This window comes from Enhydra lutris, unplaced genomic scaffold (assembly GCF_002288905.1).
Source record: "Enhydra lutris kenyoni isolate GAN:26980312 unplaced genomic scaffold, ASM228890v2 scaffoldscaffold5, whole genome shotgun sequence".
In the NCBI taxonomy this organism is placed as follows: Eukaryota; Metazoa; Chordata; class Mammalia; order Carnivora; family Mustelidae; genus Enhydra; species Enhydra lutris.
Window position 1 is genome coordinate 45,788,721 of NW_019154089.1, and position 19,860 is coordinate 45,808,580.

The 19,860-nt window shown below is 38.9% G+C and overlaps 1 protein-coding gene across 1 annotated transcript in view; it reads left to right on the top strand.

Moving 5' to 3' along the window:
- The window catches only part of LOC111141198 (3-oxoacid CoA-transferase 1), a 125,956-nt gene that overhangs the window by 39,568 nt on the left and 66,528 nt on the right, over positions 1 to 19,860 (top strand). The window contains exon 8 of the mRNA XM_022493605.1: positions 19,134 to 19,241. Within this exon, the coding sequence (XP_022349313.1) occupies positions 19,134 to 19,241 (108 nt within the window). The remainder of the gene's footprint in view (positions 1 to 19,133; positions 19,242 to 19,860) is intronic.

Sequence of the window (19,860 nt, forward strand, 5' to 3'; positions counted from 1 at the left end):
GAAGCTATTTTAGTTTCCTTAATAATTGGGGAGAAAGGATACAGGTTTTGCCTTGTATTGTGAAAAAGTCCTTTTCAGTTTCGAATTTCATTTTAAATTTTGGAAAAGCTTTGCTGGCATAGACAAAACTTGGGGAAGAAAAATTCATTGTTACCAAACTCAGAAAAATAACAGGTTGACTATTAAAAGCTACGGGATTAAAGCTGTTGAATTTGAAAGTTTTTGTATAATTTAAATTTCTCTCAGTTTGAGGAATTTATTCGTCATTCATTTTGAGAGTTGGCATCTCAGAAGTGGAATTAGACCTTTAGAAATAAAGGAAGTATTAAATAGAATTTTAAAAGCAGTTCTATAAATCCATTCCTGCTACAAAAAGTTTTTTAGCCACTGAGTTATTATTAACTTTTCCCCCAGTGCTTTTGGCATTATGTTTGCATCCAAGAAGTTTTTATTTGTCTTCTTTGTTGGTTCATATTTTTTAATATACAGAGTAGCATTTTACATGCAGATTGATGAGAACATTTATAAAAATGTAGGAAAATAATAGAATGGAAAACTTTTCTTCATGAAATTTATTCCTAGGAAGTAGAAGGGGCCATAGAATGGTCTAAGTAGACTGAATACTGCTAAGGTATGCCTTACACAGAGTGCAGTAGACTCTGTCCCTGAAATATTTCCAGCACTGACAATAGCAAGTGAAGGAATTACAGACTTGTAATAATAAAAATAACAACAGAGGGAACAAGTACTGTTTATGCCATGCCCTTAAGTGCAGAGCACTTTACGTTATCCGTTGTAATTATCCATTGAGTTAAGTTTTACTATCCTTACTTTACAGAGGGGAGAAATGAGGATAGGGAAAAATTTTATCCAAACACATTTCTTTCTGCCTCCAAAGCTTATATGCTTAAGCAAAAGTAAAGGGTAGATGTATTTTAAAGTACATTTTGTTTTATACTTCGCAGTATTAACGTTTTATTTTAATTTACTACCTCCTTACTGGCAGGGTCATAGATCTTTAGTGAATTGAATTTTTTAGTCAACTAAATACAGCTGCAGGACAGAGTGAATGCTTCCATAAACACAAAATTAGATCATTCAGTATATTAACCTCTTAAAACTTTTAAAATAAGATGGTCCCCTAATAGCTATAAAATGAGAGCCTTCACATTTGGGGAGCTAGAATGGTTTTCCTCCAATGAGAATGAGGTCGATTAGTGTTATACAATGGTCCAATTCTAAGAAATTTTAGGATTCTATATAGTAACTATTGGCAATGATTATTTACTTAAAAACTACAGACGACCCCCCTCCCCATCCATAGGTTTACTTTGCACAGTTTCGGTTACCTGTGGTTCGTTGCTGTCCAGAAGCAGATGACCCACCTTCTGATGGTCAGTAGTAGCCTAATGCTACATCAAAATGCCTACATCATTCACCTCACTTCATGTTATCATGCAGGGTGACTGTAGTACAATATTTTGAGAGAGATCACATTCACATAACATTTATTACAGCATAGTATTATAGTTCTATTTGATTATTAATTGTTATTAATCTCCTAATATGCCTAATTTATAAATTAAACTTTATCATGGTAAGCATGTATAGAAATATACATGTATATAGGGTTTGGTACTATCTTTAGTTCATGCATCCACTGGGGTTTTGGAACACATCCCTCACTACTGTAGCACTTCCAGTTTCTTGGCTGGCATCTGAGGAGCCTGGAAGTCACCAAGCCTGTCCTTACAATAAGAAAAAAACTGAACAAACTGAAAATCAGCAGTGTTTCTTATAGATTCATCAGGGAATTGAGGTTGCAAGGAAAACCATTGCCTCCAGAATGGGGACAAATAGGCTGATACAGAGAATCATAGCATACTGGAGGAGAAACCCAGGAGCAGAAATCTCTGTGGGAACCAACACTCGGGTAGGAAACCCTAAACTAACTGATGAATTGCTGGAGGCTCAGTGTGGACAAGCCTGAGAGTTAAAAACTTTGAGGTGGCCGCATCTTGGGCAGGGTAGGGGCGTACTTGCCTGGGTTTTACCTCCAGGATCTCTAGCAGATTCTCGCAATAGACATTGGAGAAAAATCTTATGCTTCTGGCAGGAGGAGGGGGAAGTAGCCATTTTGAAATAGACCTAGAGTATTCTCATTATCTTCTTCTTGACAAGGCCTGCCTTCAAGAGGAACATTTTCACCAGAGCCTAACTGACCTGGGGAAAAGGAAATACCCAACTCCAGTTCTCTCTAGCCTTCCAGGTATGGGAAGGGGAATGACCAACCCTGCCCCCCTTTCCTCTTCCTGTCTCTCTTAAGGAGAGAGAAACCACAAAACTGAGAGGCACTGGTGAAGGTCAACTAGTGGGGGGCAAAGTCTCACCAGAAGACAGACCTAGTCACATAACTGTGGATGCTTCCCTGGCTTCTCTACCTTCAGAGTAGCCACCACACAGTAGAGTTCCTATATCATGATAGGGAAATACAACAGAAAGATCTTCCTACCTTGGACCTTATTTAAGAAATAGTCTCTAGGGAAATCTAGAGACAACAGAGGACACAAAAAAACAAGGACATCACAGAAAAATTTAGCCTCTGACACCTACAGCGACAGCAAACCGTCGGCTCACCATAAGGGCCTATTTACCTCAGGTTCTTTTACCCAGTACATCGTGTCTGGCTTTCAACAAAAATTTTAAAGCATACTAAAGGCAAACAACACTGTTTGAAGAAGAAAACCCACTTTTACTATGAAGACAGATAGATTAAAAGTGAAGGGGTAGAGAAAGAAATTCCATGCTAACACTAATCAGTCACAATAACCATGGAGTAGCTCTATCGCCCTTGGACAAGCAGATTTCAGAGCTAGGGATGTCATCAGGGATAGAGGGACAGTCCATGATGACAAAGGACCAATTCTTTATGAAGACATAACAATCCTCAGTGAGCGTGCAGTGGCAGTTGGTTTTTGTTCCTGTTATTTCCCCCCATATTTCCACTACTTGCCTCGTCTTGACGTCTAGAGATACCAGCACTCGCTTGCCCGTGCCATCTTTTAGCTCTTTGGACGCCGGCTCTGTGAAGCCCCTTTCCAAGGCACCAGTTCTAGTCACTGCTTTTGTTCCCTCTTGGACTTACTAAATTGGTGTCCCCTCCGTGCTTTTTTGCCTTTTCAGATCTCCACTTTCTTATTTAAATTCTCTTTATTAAAATAACTGACAAAAATTAACTCAAAGTGGAGCACAGGCCTAAATATAAAATGCAAAATTATAAAACTCCTTGAATATAACTAAAAGAATGCCTAGGTGACCTTGGGTTTGGCAGTGTCTTTTTAGATACAACACCGAAAACAATCCATGGCCAAAGATCTGTATAAACACCTCACCAAAGACAGTATACATATGGCAAATAAGCAACATCATATGTCTTTAGAGAATTTCAAATTCAAACAAGGAGATAGAACTATCCCCTTATTAGAGTGGCTAAAATCCAAAACACTGACAACACCAAATTCTAGAGAGAATGGAAATATGGGAATGTTCTTCCATTGCTGGTAAGAACGCAAAATGTAAAACTGCTTTCAAAGACAATTTGGCATTTTCTAGCAAAACTAAACATGCTCTTAACGTATGATTCAGCAACTGCACTGCTTGGTACTAACCCACTCTGCTGCTTGTGACCCTTCCTGAGAGATGAATAAATTGCTCGTTTTTTGTTTGTTTCCCTATAGATTGTATTGTGAGCTTGTTTCGTGCTCTCAGTCTGAGCCATAGTTGAATTTGGTATTTGGTTTCTTGTATTTTTTCTCCCCAATATCCAAGTACCACGTTCCAGGTATTGTGTGCAGACTTTTACAAGGAAATAAAAGTTTTATTCTTTCAAGAGGTTACTGCACATGTGACCACGTAGAGATAAAAACAACACTTCGCTTAAATATGGGATGTGGACAGTCGGCTAGGAATCCATTCTAGGTGCATGTTGAGTCAAGTTTGTAGCTTACCAAAACAACAAATGGGAGTTGTTCGGGAATATAGTAAAAAAACATGACTGTTAAGTTCACAGATGAGAGGGATCTGCTCTGTATGACACAAATTATTTTAGTCTCAGAATCTAGCTGATGAGATAGGGCTCACCTAGAAATGAGAAGTTGTATTTAGAGCGATGTGTGCTAAATTTAATGGTAAAGGTAGCAATTGCTGTGGGATCCTCCCTGCTGTTGTGGGCTGTGGGTTTGTGCCTCTAACCCCACAGGACCCCTTTCTATTTCTTGGCCTTGTTTCTGCAGATATTTACAGTGGTGTGTTGTGAAAGGGAGGCTAGAACTCCAGGCATTTGATATCCTTCCTCTTGGCTCACAGATCTAAGGATATTTGGGTGGGGATGGGCCAAAATGGGATGTGGAGATACTTCTTACCTGGAACCAAGGGCTTTGAAGGAACAATAGAATTGATTATCTCTTGGCTTGATTTCTTTAATTCCTGTTTCTATATATTATAAAATTATGACCATATTTTATATATATATATATATATATATTTCACTACATAAGACATTAAGAATGTTTTTGCATGTTATTAAATATTCCCTCAAAAGAGGCTATTTCAATAACTAATACACAAATTTATATTACCAAATCTCTGTTGTTGGACTTGTTAGATGAGGCTAGATGTTGTTTTCCATCTTTCCCTTTTACTGACAGTGCTTTAGTGAGTATTCTTGTTTCTGTGCATGTCTGATTATTTTCTTTAACAAAATTCCTAGAAGTGGATTTTTTGGGGTGCATGCATCAACATTTTACAAACTTTGGGTAAATATTGCTAAATTATTCTCTAGGAAGGTAATTTCAGTTATCCTGTAGTGATATATTAAAGTGTCACTTTTGAACCATTCTTGACAATATGGATATTATACTTAAAATTATTTTGATGATTTGCTGTGTAAAAAATGCTGTCCTATGGTTTTAATTTATTTATCTTTGATGATAAGGGCAGTTGGATATTTGTTGGCTATTTATTTTTCTTTTGTGATTTTAGGTGTTATAGGTATTACTGTCTTTTTTTTTTTAAAGATTTTATTTATTTATTTGACAGATCACAGGTAGGCAGAGCAGGCAGGGCGTGGGGGGTGGGGGGAAGCAGGCTCCCTGCTGGGCAGAGCAGGGCTCAATCCCAGGACCCTGAGACCACGACTTGAGCTGAATGAAGGCAGAGACTTAACCCACTGAGTCACCCAGGCGCCCCACTGTCCTTCTTTTAGTGGGAATGTCTTTAGTATTTCATTCCCAGGTTCTAGAGTCTCCCACTTAGATGAAGAATTGTATGAGGGAAGAAGGGGAAGTGCAGGATTGTGGTTCATGTGTGATCTGAAGCTAGGCTCTGTGGGTTTGAACCCAGCTTCCTGGGGGTATCTTCCTAGCTGCTCCACCCTGGGAAAGAACTGGATTGGCTCTGGCTAGTAAACTAGAAAAGGAAGAGCATCTTGAACCCATAGCAGTAATTTAGTTATGGAAGTAAAATGGCTAAGGCTCTCAGAGAGACGTAGCTGGGACTGGCAGCTATACCCACAGAACGGAACCCATTCCTAAAATAAGGTGTGAGTCAGGTGCTCTGTTGATACACAGTTTCGAGACAGCTCTCTAAAACTTAAGGTCATGATTTCCCACAAAATCATCTCACTGCAAATGAGGACATAGATTCTGTTGAGAAAGGGAGAGCAGGAAAAGGCCAGAGGGAATTTCTAACATAATACAATGATTTTGGAATCTTTACCTGTGATATTCTCTTCTAAAGATTATTGAGTAGTAAGGCACGGTATGACTGGTATAAATTGAGGGGATACTCTTTCACAAAACTGTCTTATTGCCAAAAAGGACAAAGATTACTTTTACTAATTTTACTTTCTCCTTTAGTTTACCTAACAACTTTTGACCTACTTATTGATTTATTCCATGTTGGTGTTAAGAATTTAGCGTGTGATTTTAAAGTCACTCCTATTAAAATAATAGTGGCTTTCCTCACTCCTTCCAGAGACCTTGTCAAAAAATGTTATTTTTTTCCACTTCAAATATAGATCTCATCTACAAATACTGAAGTGATAATTAGGGCTTATGCAAGATTGTTTCATTTTAAAAATTAGCTGCTTTTTTTTTTTTTAAAGGAGTTACTCTCCAAATATTTCTTGTTCAAGAGTATAGCTTAAAAAAGAAGACATTTTAAAGTCATGGCTTACATAAATGATTTAAGTAAGACGTGTGTGAGAGGAAAAGTGATAAGCATTACTTATTGACCCCTTTTGTGTTACTGGTTATATTTCTTATAAACACATTTCAGGATGTATCGTTATTATAATTTTAGCACATAGCATATGGCAGCCTTCTAAAATTAGACTATATCCAGATTTCCCAGTGGCCTTTCACTAGGCCCCTAGAAAATCCAGGTGCACAACCAAAAATTAATAAAAGTGAGAGGATGTAATTGCCAAGTTGTTAAAAATTTCTTTTCTGGAGAGAAGCAACAGTAATCAAAAGAAACTGCACTAGCAGTATATGAAGTTCAGGTGAACTCTCATGTAAGTTTTTTGAAATATGAATGAAATCACATTTCATTTTTGTTCAGGATAGCTGTTCGCATTTCTGATAGCTTTTCCAAAATTAGGCTTTTCATTTCATAAAATAAAATTTTCAGACTTCTTTCTGCTGCTCCTGTTCCTGCATGCTGTCTCTTCACATTCCCCCACATCACAGTCTTTCCTGACCCCAGGACTTCGCTCTTGCATTTCTTCTGCCTGAAATGCCCTCCCCACCCTTCTTTCTGTGGTTCATTTCTGCCTTCCCGGTGGAGCTTTCCCTCTGTGACCGCATTTATCACCAGGCGTACTGGGATTTGCTGTTTACCTCTCTCCTCCATTTGACGAGGAACACCTTGTGGGACCTTGTCCTACTCATCTTTGTATCCTCAGCATCTGGCCCAATGCTTGGCACATAATAGATGCTCATTAAATGAGGTTAGAGTCACTGAGCCAGCTATTTTAAAATATAAGCATTGCTTTGCAGGCTTAGAAATGTTCTGCCCATTCTACTTGATCGGCATCATTATCCTGCTGTGGTCTAAGGAAGCAAAAATGCCTTATCCTCAGTGGTTCTTCCTGACAGTTTTATATTTGAGGCCTTTGTCAGGCCCTGAGTTGAGGAACTTGATAATCTGCTGCCAGCTGTTCTGTAATTCCTTTCCTTATTACTGTGACCAGCTTCCTCTGACTTCCCTGGGATCATTTTATCTCAAGGTGTGCCTTTTAATGCTGGCTGGAATAGATAGTGTGTCTCATTCAGTAGGCTTTTCTTAGCAGTTAAAGTAGAACAAAAACAATGGTAGTTAACTAGATAGGTAGAGGGTTATCCATTGGTGGCAAATAAACTGGCCTTGTAAATGCAACTGCCTGTTTACCCAGGTGAGCGTTGGCCTAGCAAACATGGAAGTCCAAAGGAGTATTGAAGGTAACTAAGTGGCGCAGAGTTAAAATCATGTGTTGCATTTAACAAAGTACACCCAGTAAGAAGGGAATGATTTAGTGTTCAACAACCTGGAGTAATGAAAAAGATACATTAATTTGCATACTTTAAGGTCTTTTTATAGCACATCTGAGAACTAATATAGACTTACAACATGTAAGGACTGGAAAGAATATTAGGCATCATTTAAAACTCAACTTCCTCTGACCCTGTAATTGCACTACTGGGTATTTACCCCAAAGATACAGATGGAGTGAAAAGAAGGGACATCTGTACCCCAATGTGCATAGCAGCAATGGCCATGGTCGCTAAACTGTGGAAAGAACCAAGAGGCCCTTCAACGGACGAATGGATAAGGAAGATGTGGTCCATATACACTATGGAGTATTATGCCTCCATCAGAAAGGATGAATACCCAACTTTTGTATCAGCATGGACGGGACTGGAGGAGATTATGCTGAGTGAAATAAGTCAAGCAGAGAGAGTCAATTATCATATGGTTTCACTTATTTGTGGAGCATAAGGAATAACATGGAGGACATTAGGAGGAGGAAAGGAAAAGTGAATTGGGGTAAATTGGAGGGGGAGACAAACCATGAGAGACTGTGGATTCTGAGAAACAAACAGGGTTTTGGAGGCGAGGGAGGTGGTGGTATGGGTGAGCCTGGTGGTGGGTATTTTGGAGGGCACGTATTGCATGGAGCACAGGGTGTGGTGCATGAACAATGAATCTTGGAACACTGAAAGAATAAAATTAAATTAAAAAATAAAAACCTCAACTTCCACATTTTAGAGATGAAATGACTTTAAGTGGTTCACATAAGAACACAGTGCTAGATGACATTAGGGTTAAAACCAGAATCTTCATCTTCTTACTCCAAATCCAGTACTCAGTCATACTCTGTCATCTCCTTATTTTTTAAGTATAGGAGAAGTGGATAAAATAGATGCCATTAGAATCATATGGACAGAATCACTCTCTTACAAAGTATTGGCATCAACAAATTACTGTTTACCATCAACTGTAGCCACTTACTTTACTGGGGGAAATTCTGTCTAAAAGATCAGGGTGCTTCTTTTAATTATCATTCTTAACTTGTTTCAAATATGGCATTGAGTTTCAGAGATGAGCTGTATATGCCAAAAGGACATTTTAGGTTTGGGAGTTCATCAGCTTTATTCACCGTAGGTTTTTCAGTGATTGCTGGGAATGATGGCCTCAGAGGCAGGACTGGCTCTGCTTTCCCTGATGATAACTAAAGGCTGAAATTCTTTGTGGGGGGGAAAAGAAGGAACAAAGTGATGGCAGCTGTAAAATCGACTCTGTGTACCTGCTATTTGTATGGAGGGAATGGCCATTTGCTTGTTCTTACTGTTATCATCATGGCTGAGAAGGTGATAAATATGTTTGAATTTCCTTAGGACTTAAAGATCTCGTTTTGGGAATTCTACTCTGAGGGTGGGAAGGGTATGTTGTCTTGAAGTTTGTTTATTTTTGCATATTTTGTCTACTTTTTTTTTTAAGATTTTATTTATTTATTAGAGGGAGGGCAAGAACAAGGAAGAAAACAAGCAGAGGGAGCAGCAGAGGGAGACAAAGGAGCAGACTGTCTGCCAAGCAGGGAGCCCGATGTGGGGCTACATTCCAGGACCCTGAGATCATGACCTGAGCTGAAGGTTCAGCTGAAGGCTCATAACTGAGCCACCCAGGCACCTCTTTAAAAAAAAAAAAAGATTTTATTTATTTTATTTATTTATTCATGAGAGAGAGAGGCAGAGGGAGAAGCAGGCTCCCCACTGATCAGGGAGCCCGATGTGGGACTCGATCCCTGGGATCAGGACCCAAGCTGAAGGCAGATGCTCAACCATCTGAGCCACCCAGGCGCCCGACCTAGGTGACTCTTATGTATACCTTTCTTATACTAAATCAGGGAAAAAGAAACATGGCATTTTAATGTTCTTAATGAAATAAATAGGATGCCACTTTGCTTACTGCTTTATAGAATAAAAACATATAAAGAACATTTAAAAGGTGAAATGAAAAAAGAAAGCTCTTGTTCTCTCCCACATGGTGAAGGATTTTAAATTTAAATTATCGAGTCATTCTCAAGGGGAACACTAGTTGCAATCTCTGTTAGATTAAGCTATCATGAACTGTGTTCCAGAAATGCTAGTTTAACCCAATTCTGTTTTGCAGTGTACGTGTTAAATGCTGGGTTCTTCTATTGCAGAAAGCTCCAAGTATGATTAACAGCCCCAAATGGAAGGAAACAGTTTTAAAACAAAGTTTCAGTTGACATCACTAATAGGCAGTTTTTTGTTGGCTGTAAAAACTGAACACAGACTTTCTTCCACTTCCTATTTCTCCATAACTCTCTTCAGTGAAAAATGTTCCCAGTTTAATTCTTTTAATTATATCATGTCTCCCTGTTTTCCTTGGGGTATGTGATAATGGTGTAATTTTTTCCCTTAGTATTGTAGATAAGACTGGTGCTTTGAATGAACGTGTTAGAAGTGTTTTCATTCCTTTGGGTGGATGTGCTCCTTTTAATTACTTCTCTGGATTAGCTATAGCCCTAAAAAAAATTTCCTTTTAGAAAAAGATATGACAAATAAAATGTGGATATTTATAATACTGCCTGAATGTTATAAAATCACATACTTAGTGAAGATTGGCATTTTTTGGTCAAACTAAAACAAACAATGCTAGCAAAAAACCCAACATGGACTAGACTGTTTGGATATAGTACTAGAGTATGTGGAAATGAAAATAATATTTATACGGCTTTCAATTTGTTTTTATTATTTTTTTAAAGATGTACTTATTTTATTTTATTTTTTTTTTTAAAGATTTTATTTATTTATTTGACAGAGATCACAAGTAGGCAGAGAGCCAGGCAGAGAGAGAGGAAAGGAAGCAGGCTCCCTGCTGAGCAGAGAGCCCGATGCGGGACTTGATCCCAGGACCCTGGGATCATGACCTGAGCTGAAGGCAGCGGCTTAACCCACTGAGCCACCCCGGCGCCCCAAGATGTACTCATTTTAGAGAGAGGAGAGAGAGCATGAGCGGGAGGGGCAGAGGGAGAGGGAGAGAGAATCTCAAGCAAACTGTGCACTGAGCGTGGGGCCCAACGTGGGATCCAATCCCACAACCCCGAGATCATGACCTAAGCCAAAACCAAGAGTCAAACACTTAAGTGACTGCACCAGGCAGGCGTCCCGCTTTAAAATTTGTTTCTAAAATACAGTCTCTCTGTTACAAAAACTATTGGGGTAGTCCATGAAGTATTATTCCTACTTTTTTTTTTTTTTGGATGAATACTGTCTATTAATTTTGTGGCTAATCATAGTTTTAGTAAATTAAGCTATTTTTAGGTAAAGCTTTCTTTCTTTCTTTTTTTTTTTTTAAGGATTTTATTTATTTATTTGACATGGAGAAAGCGAGAGTTGGGGGAGAGAGTAGCAGAGGGAGACGCAGATTCCCCACTGAGCAAGGAGCCTGATGCGGGGCTTGATCCCAGGACCCTGGGATTGTGACCCGAGCTGAAGGCAGATGCTTAACCAACTGTGCCACTCAGGCACCCCAGGCTTTTCTTTTAATGAGCTCAAATGGCTTCATCCGTTTTCCTTCTCATCCATGTTTCAGATGAGATATTGTAGAGTGGAAGAATAGTTTTTGTTTTGTAATGAGGAACATGAGGTTTAAGGTGTTTATCCTGAATTCTGAGGCAGGACAGCAAAGGGAGAAAGGAAGATTTTTCTGGCATTTTTGGATGTTTCTGTCACATGTAGTCTTTGTGCTGGTGCTCAGTCAAACACTTTTATATTTCCTCTTCAAAAAATTATTAGACAGGTATTACTTTGCAATATTTGTTTCCTGTTGAATTTCATTCAGTTAATATTCGCCCATTTCATTTGCCTAACCAGTAGAGACCAGATGGTAGCCAGGCAGCCTGCCTGCCTGCCTGCCTTCCTTCCTTCCTTCCTTCCTTTCTTTTTAAGATTTTATTTGTCAGAGAGAGCACAAGCAGGGGGAGCAGCAGGCTGACGGAGAGAGAGAAGCAGGCTCCCGGCTAAGCAAGGAGTCTAGTGTGGGGCTCAGTTCCAGGACCCTGGGATCATGACCTGAGCCAAAGGCAGACGCTTAGCTGACTGAGCCACCCTGGAATCCCCAAATGGCAGTATATTTATCTTATCAGTGTCAGCTCTTTTTTTCGGCCTTGTATCATTCTCCAGTCTGATACATGCACTGTTTAATTTTTACCCATTTTGTTCCAGAAATGATGTAAAGTAGCTTACAAAACATGGAATATATACAAAACAACATCATTTTATTTTATTTTATTTTATTTTAAAGATTTTATTTATTTATTTGACAGAAATCACAAGTAGGCAGAGAAGCAGGCAGAGAGAGGGGGGAAGCAGACTCCCTGCTGAGCAGAGAGCCCGATGCGGGGCTCGATCCCAGGACCCTGGGATCATGACCTTAGCCGAAGGCAGAGGCTTTAACCCACTGAGCCACCCAGGCGCCCTATCATTTTAAAGTGGGGCTGTAAGAAGAAAGAAAAGCAATGGAGCTTTAAAATGGAACCGGAATTGGACTAGAAAAATCATACTGTCATGGCAAACATGAGTGAGCACAAGATGTCAAGTAAAAGTGAAAATACTGAGATGTAGTTGATAGTACATATCATATAAAGGAAACTAATGATCAGATCAGGTGAAGTACAACTATTCTTTGTATTAAAACTAGACAGAATTTTATCTTGGCACCTCTTTTTAATTGTATGAAAGAACTCATTTGATTTTGAGGAGAAACTGGCCCTTTATAACAATGGTATAAGGATACTGCTTTGCTCCAGTTTACTGCAGACTCATCTTGGAACATAAAAGGATATTTGGACTCCTTGAATATTATTTTTGTCACTTGAACTTTTGCTGAATACTTGGGAGGTCATGAGCCTGAAATTGTCTTCTCTGACAGAGATGGAAATGTATCTGTTCAGAATTGCCCATTGCACACAGACCCTTTCCTCTGAACCACAGTGGACTCTGAATGAAGACGGAGAATGTGTTCTCTGTCTTCATTTAAGGCCTTGATAAAGTTGTTTAACAGGATAGGACCAAAGATCTCACCCACCAGAGTGGGCTTTTCTAATCTGGGGTCTGGCTGAGGATGAAGAATAGGGAGGTTTTGTTATGGACCAAACCCCTGAAATCTCATGAAGGATTTTATAGACTGGGAGATTCTTTTGGATGTAGCTTTCATGGGATTTGTAAAGAACTACACATTTTCCCCTAGGTTAAAAAGCACAGTATTAGAGACTTCTAAGGGTTTGTCAAGCCATCAAGTACTTCTGTGATTTCTTCAAGTCCTTATCTACCTATCTGCACATCATAGCAGACTTTCTGTCTGTTTTCTTCATTGCTATATCTAGTAGGTGCTTAATCTGTACTGGCTGAATATAAGTGAATGTATCCAAGGCACATTTCCCTGCTGAATCTGTACAGCATTCATGAGGAACTTGGTCAGGTTCTTTGTGAAAATTACACAGTTTTTCTGATGGCTTACCAGGTGCTAGCCTGATCTGCCGATTAATGCAGTCCATTCTGCATGGTGTGGTCTAGGGGAGGCTTGTCCTGGTGCCTCCCAATATTCTATTCTCTGTTTCATGACCTTATAAGCTCTCTGTTTAATAACCCATTTAGAATACTGTTGTGAACCAAGCCTTATTTTAAAAAGGAGTCTATTTCCTTCTCTCTGTCTTTCAATGCCGCTACCATTTTTCACTTGACTATAATTCTGTGACCATATTTTCAGGCTCTTTAAGAATCCTGGTATATCATTTTGTCTAGGGCCTAGTATTAGTTCAGAGAATCTAACTCTTCTTGGAATTTAGTTCCTCCTTAGCCATATTAGTACTGCCCTTTCCTACTCGCTGATGGGGGAGTCAGGAGCAAAATGGAATCGAACTGCTTTCTGTCCTGTCTCAAGCATGCTGATTACCATTTCTAAATTCTTCATCTGCAACAGCAAAGTCACCCCAGAGACCACTCTCTCCTTATCTGTAGCATTTTTGGTTATGACTCATCTCATTTCAGTTTTATACCTTTTGACATACCTCTGAAGGTTTCATGTGACTCCCATTTGTCCTAGATCATACTTGTCTCTCTTTTGTGGGAGCCCTTGGAGATACGCAGAACCGCATAGCCATCCATGTTATACCTCTTACACTCTTCTTTGTGTGCTGTTCTCTTCATCATCAAGGTGGTCCGTTTTCCTCTCATCAAAATGGAAAAGTCTCTTAAGTTTGTCATTTAGGGTTCCTGACCACTTGATCCTGCTTCTTTTTTTTCTCAACTTTTTGAAATCTGCTTTTCTTCAAAGACCAGGATACATCTCTATGTATGTCCAGGATGCAGTTCCTGGTCTTTTACAAATTCCAGTTTCACATTGTCATTTTCTCTCAGGGTTTCCATCATTTCTACTTTACCAACTTTATCCTTATTGGTTAAAAGTCCAGAATCAGGATTTCTCTCACGTTTTCCTTATGAAATGCAGAACTTGTCAGAAGGCAATACAGAATTTATCAGAGGAATATGGTGAACAGATGATGTTCAGATAATTAGACTTCTCATGATATGACTGTCTTATTTCTGAGCAGTGCTGACATTCTATTAAAAATATGTCCTCTGCATCTTTAGTTTGGTGAGCACTGATTATGTGGCCACACTGTGATGTTCTTTCTCCTCTTAAACTCACGTTGAATATGCTTCACCGTGTTTCATCACTAGGTCTGTGGCTTTCCGGGCACGTGCATATTTTTCTTGAGATAGCTTCTTGTTCTGTCAGCTGGTTTTCACTGAACATTGTAGAGTATCTATGGGCATGAGATCCAGTCAATGAAGTTTCAGTAATGTTATATTTATCAGTGTTGTTAAGGTTCCAGGTTTCCTTAATAGCAACTCATCTTTTCAGTCTTTGTGCTTGTATGTATAGGACATCTAAGACCTTACATAATTTGTTCCAGGCCCTTTTAGCTTCCATGCTGTTGTAACTTAGGTTTTTGTAGTAATCATATCATCCCTAGCAGGAAGCTTAATACAATATGCATCTTCTTGCTCCTTTGGAAAAATTTTTTTTTTTCCTTTTTTGGATTCTTAAGAAGGATACCCTGCATGCTACTGACCTCCTTTTGCTCTACATTTTCTCATCTTATCATCCAGAGCACCTCTGGCTTCTAACTTGTAATGTTTTCTGTTATTGCTCATGCTTCCCTCTTCCATTTTTCTGGTCTTCCACAGCTCTTCCTAATTTGGGGTCAGTATTTTTCATGATTGTAGATATTATTACTTGTCGTTGTTGGCTTTTTTATTTCTTAGCAAAAGAAGAATGTTCATCCTAACCTGTTTTGAGAGTTAAAATGACTCGGGAAAAAAGTTTGCAGTGTGATTCTTCCCTTTCTTCCCCAAACAGCCCTCACTTTGTATCACAGTGAGGTTTGCAGGGTTGGGCCCATTTTTTTGTGGCGATCACGGATTCAGGTTGTCACTAAAAAGAGATTTAAAAAAAAAAAAAAAAGTCACTGCCTTGTAGCTCCTCTGTTCCCTTACCTGAGATATAAATAATGTTTGCCAAGGAAAAAAAAAACATTGTTGCCCAAGGATGAATTCTTCTTCTTGTCTGAGCTTTAAAATAAAACTTTTCAGAATGATAAACTAAAAGGGGTACAGGGCAGAGAAAGCAACCTTTTAAAACGAAGTTCAAATCAATAATAATTAACATTTCCTAGCCTCTGTTTTCCTGCTAATGACTGAAGACAAGTACTAATTAGAGAAGCCTCAAGTGTCTGGGTTTCTAGATGAACCAGATGGTGCTGCATAAGAACTATGCTTCGTGCCAGGGAGAACTCTTGGGTGTTCTTAGCTACCTGTCCTCCCTCTTGCTCTTGTCTGAGGATACCTAAATCTGCTCATTGCTTTGCACTGAGACTGCTTCTTTGTTCTTTATTTTCTGTCTCGCCCATTTCTGATGTCGGGAGGTGCCATGGTTAGTGAGTGCTCCTATGAGCGTTTATTTTTACTTTTTTCCTAACAAGCTCATTTTACTCCTCTTTTTCTTTTCAGGTTTCCTTTAGCTCTTATGTTATCGCCTGATCTCACTAGACTGCCCCCCCACACACACATTGATTCTTCCGTACGGTTCTTTCCAAATCACACAAGAGCAGTAGAGAAGGCTTCAGTCCCTTCAGTAGCTTGCATTAAGATAGTTCTGCCTTTCCAGGTTTTTGAAACCCTTTTCACAGATTGTCTGAAAACATATGTTTTCTTCTTTTGGTTTGTACTTCAAATATTTTCTTCCTTTGCTATTAACTCTGCTAACCAACTCTGAGAAAGCTTTGATTTTTGTTTAGAAGTTTTCAATACTGTTGAGTGTTGATGTTGTTTGGACAAATGCTGCACATGCATTTTCTACAATAGGAAAATCACTTCTATCAGGATGACAGAGTGTAGACTGATGATGTTTAACCAGATTCTTATTTTCTGTCAGAGTTCTTTTGTCAGGACACATTCTTTCACCTTATTTGTTGTGAAAGTCATGATGTCATTGTCCTTGGTAAAAAACAAAACAAACAAACAAAAAAAAACCCTGTCTTTTTTTTTTTTTTTTTTTTTTTTTAAGATTTTATTTATTTATTTGAGAGAGAGGATGAGAGCAGGGTGAGAAGCAGAGGGAGAGGCAGACTTCCCACTGGGCAGGGAGCCCGATGCCGGGCTCTATCCTAGGACTCCGGGATCATGATCCAAGCTGAAAGCAGCTGCTTAACTGACTGAGCCACCCAAGTGCCCAAAAGAAACTGTCTTAATATGGTGTTTTGGGACAAAACTTTCTTTTTTGGAATCAGAATACAATAACAATTGGTTATCATCAGCATTTCTGGTCTAAATAAGGAGGATTACTATCTTTTTTTCTTTTCCATTACGTTTCTTGTCCTTGCTGAAGGGCAGAGGCAAGGAGACCAATTAGGAAGCTGCAGTAGTAATTGAAGCAAGAGATAGGAGGGCCCGGACTTTTGGAACAGGATCGGGAGAATAATTCGCATTATCTTTAAAAAGCGTAGGCAAAAGAGTTTCCTTAATTCATTTCATAAGGGTGTAAGTGCTTTTAGAGTTTAGAAACCACAGTTTTTGTTTGAGTTCCTGTTTTCTTTTTCACATGTCCTTTTGGTACATGTGTAACTGGTTAAGGAATTTATGACCTCCTCCATTTCATGTAGTTTTCAGTTTGGGGAAACTCCTTACTTACTGTCTGCTGCATCTTAAAAAAAAAAAATCTAAGTTTTCATTGTAGAAGTAAAATGAAAGAAAAATAACTTGTGCTGTTACCCAGAGGCAGTAATTATTAGCATTTCTGTGTTTCCTTTCAGTTTTTTGTAAGTGTAGAGATAATTGTGCCAAAGGGCATATCTGTAAATATTTACTTGTACAAAATCTTGCATTTTTATGAAACAATAAATTATGATGTGTCATTAAGTATGATGAAAGCAAGGTCTTGGTCCCTCATGTGAATGTACCACATATATTTTACCATTACTCTATTGCGGATAACTTGGGTTGTTTCCAGCACATTATTTTACCAAATGCTGTGGCCAATATTTTCATGAATAATGAGTCTTCATTTATATCCTCAGGATAATGGGTTAATGTATAAACAAATTTTTTTAAGTCTGGACCTCTCTGAAGGCTTGAATTAAATAAGTATAAAAATATGGATGAACTTGAATGGCTACAAGTTCCAACTCCTTGAAGTAGTAGTGATAATGCCTTGTGGCTCTGCATTTCCTATATCCCCCTGCTCTTTACCTGGTCACCACCTTGAGTGGCACAGAGGTCCTGGGGGGAGGATACAGATTCCAGTGGTGGGGAATCCTATGCCTTCTCTAGAGCTAGATTCTCAGACAAAGGCAGATATGCATCTCTACCCACTATTTCAAGTTTGTTGCCTACATGTTTACTGACTCTTACTTGGAGCAGTGCTGTCTGGGAGCAGTGCATAATAACAAAATAGCTCTTGTATCCCCTGGTATTATTTCATTGGAGGAGGAGTATGGTATGAGTGTACAGGGTAAAATAGCATAAAAAGTGCTACTTGACCTCAAAACTTCCAGAGAGTTCGGTTATTAGTGTGGGAGGCATGTTTACTACAACTCAGCTTGCACAAGTTAGTTCATTTAAGCAAGTAGTTCTTTACTTTGGATATGGTGTATATTGAACTGAGCACCCAACAGTCTTCAAGATAATATTTTTTCTTGGCCCCAGAAAGGTAATTCTTTGACCCCAACAACACTGACCTTAGTTTTTGTTTTTAAGATTTTTTAAAAATTTATTTGACAGAGAGAGAGAGAGAGAGAGAGAGATCACAAGTAGGCAGAGAGACAGGCGGAAGCAGGCTCCCTGCCGAGCAGAGAGCAGTGTGGGGCCCGACCCCAGGACCCTGGGACCACGACCCGAGCCGAAGGCAAAGGCTTTAACCCACTGAGCCACCCAGGTGCCCCAACCTTAGTTTTTCTTGATCATTGTTATTCTGAGGTTCTTTTTATATTGATATAAAAATACTATTTTGTCTTTTTTTAATGAATTATAAAATAGCAGACTAACTTGGAGCTTTTCATACTGCTGTAAAATGCCCTTTTGCTCTGTGAATGACTTTGATTCTAATTACATTGAGTATTTCTAGTTATTAGTTAGTATTTCCTTTTTGAATTTCCATATTGAAATTAAGATTTGTCTTTAAGTAAAATTATTTCAGCAATTGCAGTTCTATCACGATCCTAGGAAGCTAATAACAGAAATAATTAAAAACTGTTACAAATGGCATTTGTATCTATGTTTAAAAAGCTCTTCAATTGACCAAGCAGATGTTGGTACAGATTTTTGTCTTTGATATGATAAATCTCCAATTAATTTTGAAAATCTGGGTTTAAGGGATGTGCTTTCACGTTTTGAGCTGCAATTTGTGAAAGTTCAAGCAGCTCTACTGAGAAACCATTTGACAAATTTGTGACTGAGACTCTTTTAGGCAAAGACTAAGTTATGGAGCTTTGTGTTCTGTATGTTATGTTCAGACATAAGTATTTGAATTTCTTCTTTTTTTGTGGGTCGAGAAGTGTGTGTGTAATATATTGTCTCTTTTTGATATATATATGTGTGTGTGTGTATTATTTTTTTAAAGATCCATTGATTTGAGAGAGGGAGGGGGTCAGAGAGAGAGAGAGAGAGAGAATGCGAGCGAGCATGGGGGGAGGGGCAGAGGGAGAGAAGAGAGAGAATCCCAAGCAGATTCCCTGCCTAGTGTAGAGCAGGACGCTGGGCTCCATCTCACAACCTGGAGATCACAACCTGAGCCGAAATCAAGAGTTGGATGCTTAAGCAACTGAGCCATCCAGGTGCGCGCATACACACACACACACACACACACACACACACACACACACACACATATTTACATTGTATACATAATCTAAATTGGAGGTAGCAATGCATATACTTCACTTTTTTAAGAATTAAGCTCTCAGTATTTATTTATTTATTTATTTATTTATTTATTTTTTTGCCTAGGTTGAAGAAATTGTGGATATTGGATCATTTGCCCCAGAAGACATCCATATTCCTAAGATCTATGTACATCGCCTTATAAAGGGAGAAAAATATGAGAAAAGAATTGAGGTAATTAACTTAGCTTCTTTGTTAGCAGTTATAAATCCGATTATCAGAGATATGTGCCCCTGGAGCCATTCCAGATGATAAGGAATTAGAACTGAATGGAAAGTCTTGCTTTGGATCTTAGTAGGAGCTTCTTATGTGTCCATCCTAAGGGAACATGATCATCTATGTTATTGTCCAGTCCAACAGTGATTGTGTTTACCAAATATATATCACCAAGTTATGTGACATACGTGACATCTCTGGGCTGTGTTTTCAGGCTTCTGTAACTGTCTTAATTTACAATGCATAGTTTTGACTGGCTGTCCTAGGGTAGAGAAGGTTTTAGCCCTGCTGGACTTAATGTTTGATTATTCAGAAATGTCTATCTTAGAATTGCTTTGCACTTTTTAAGTCCAGAATGTCATTCCCATTAGCATCAGGCTCTGGGCAGCTGGTGGATATGAGATCATGGCAATGAGTAGGTACCAGGAACAGTGGAAGTATTCTAAGGCTACTGAGAGCATAAAGAATGTTCAGTTGGGCCAGAATTGATATCGAGATTCACAACTGTCTCGGGAACAGCAACAGAATGGACGACATCCAGTAGGAGATACTGGGCAATCAGAGATACCCTCAGCTG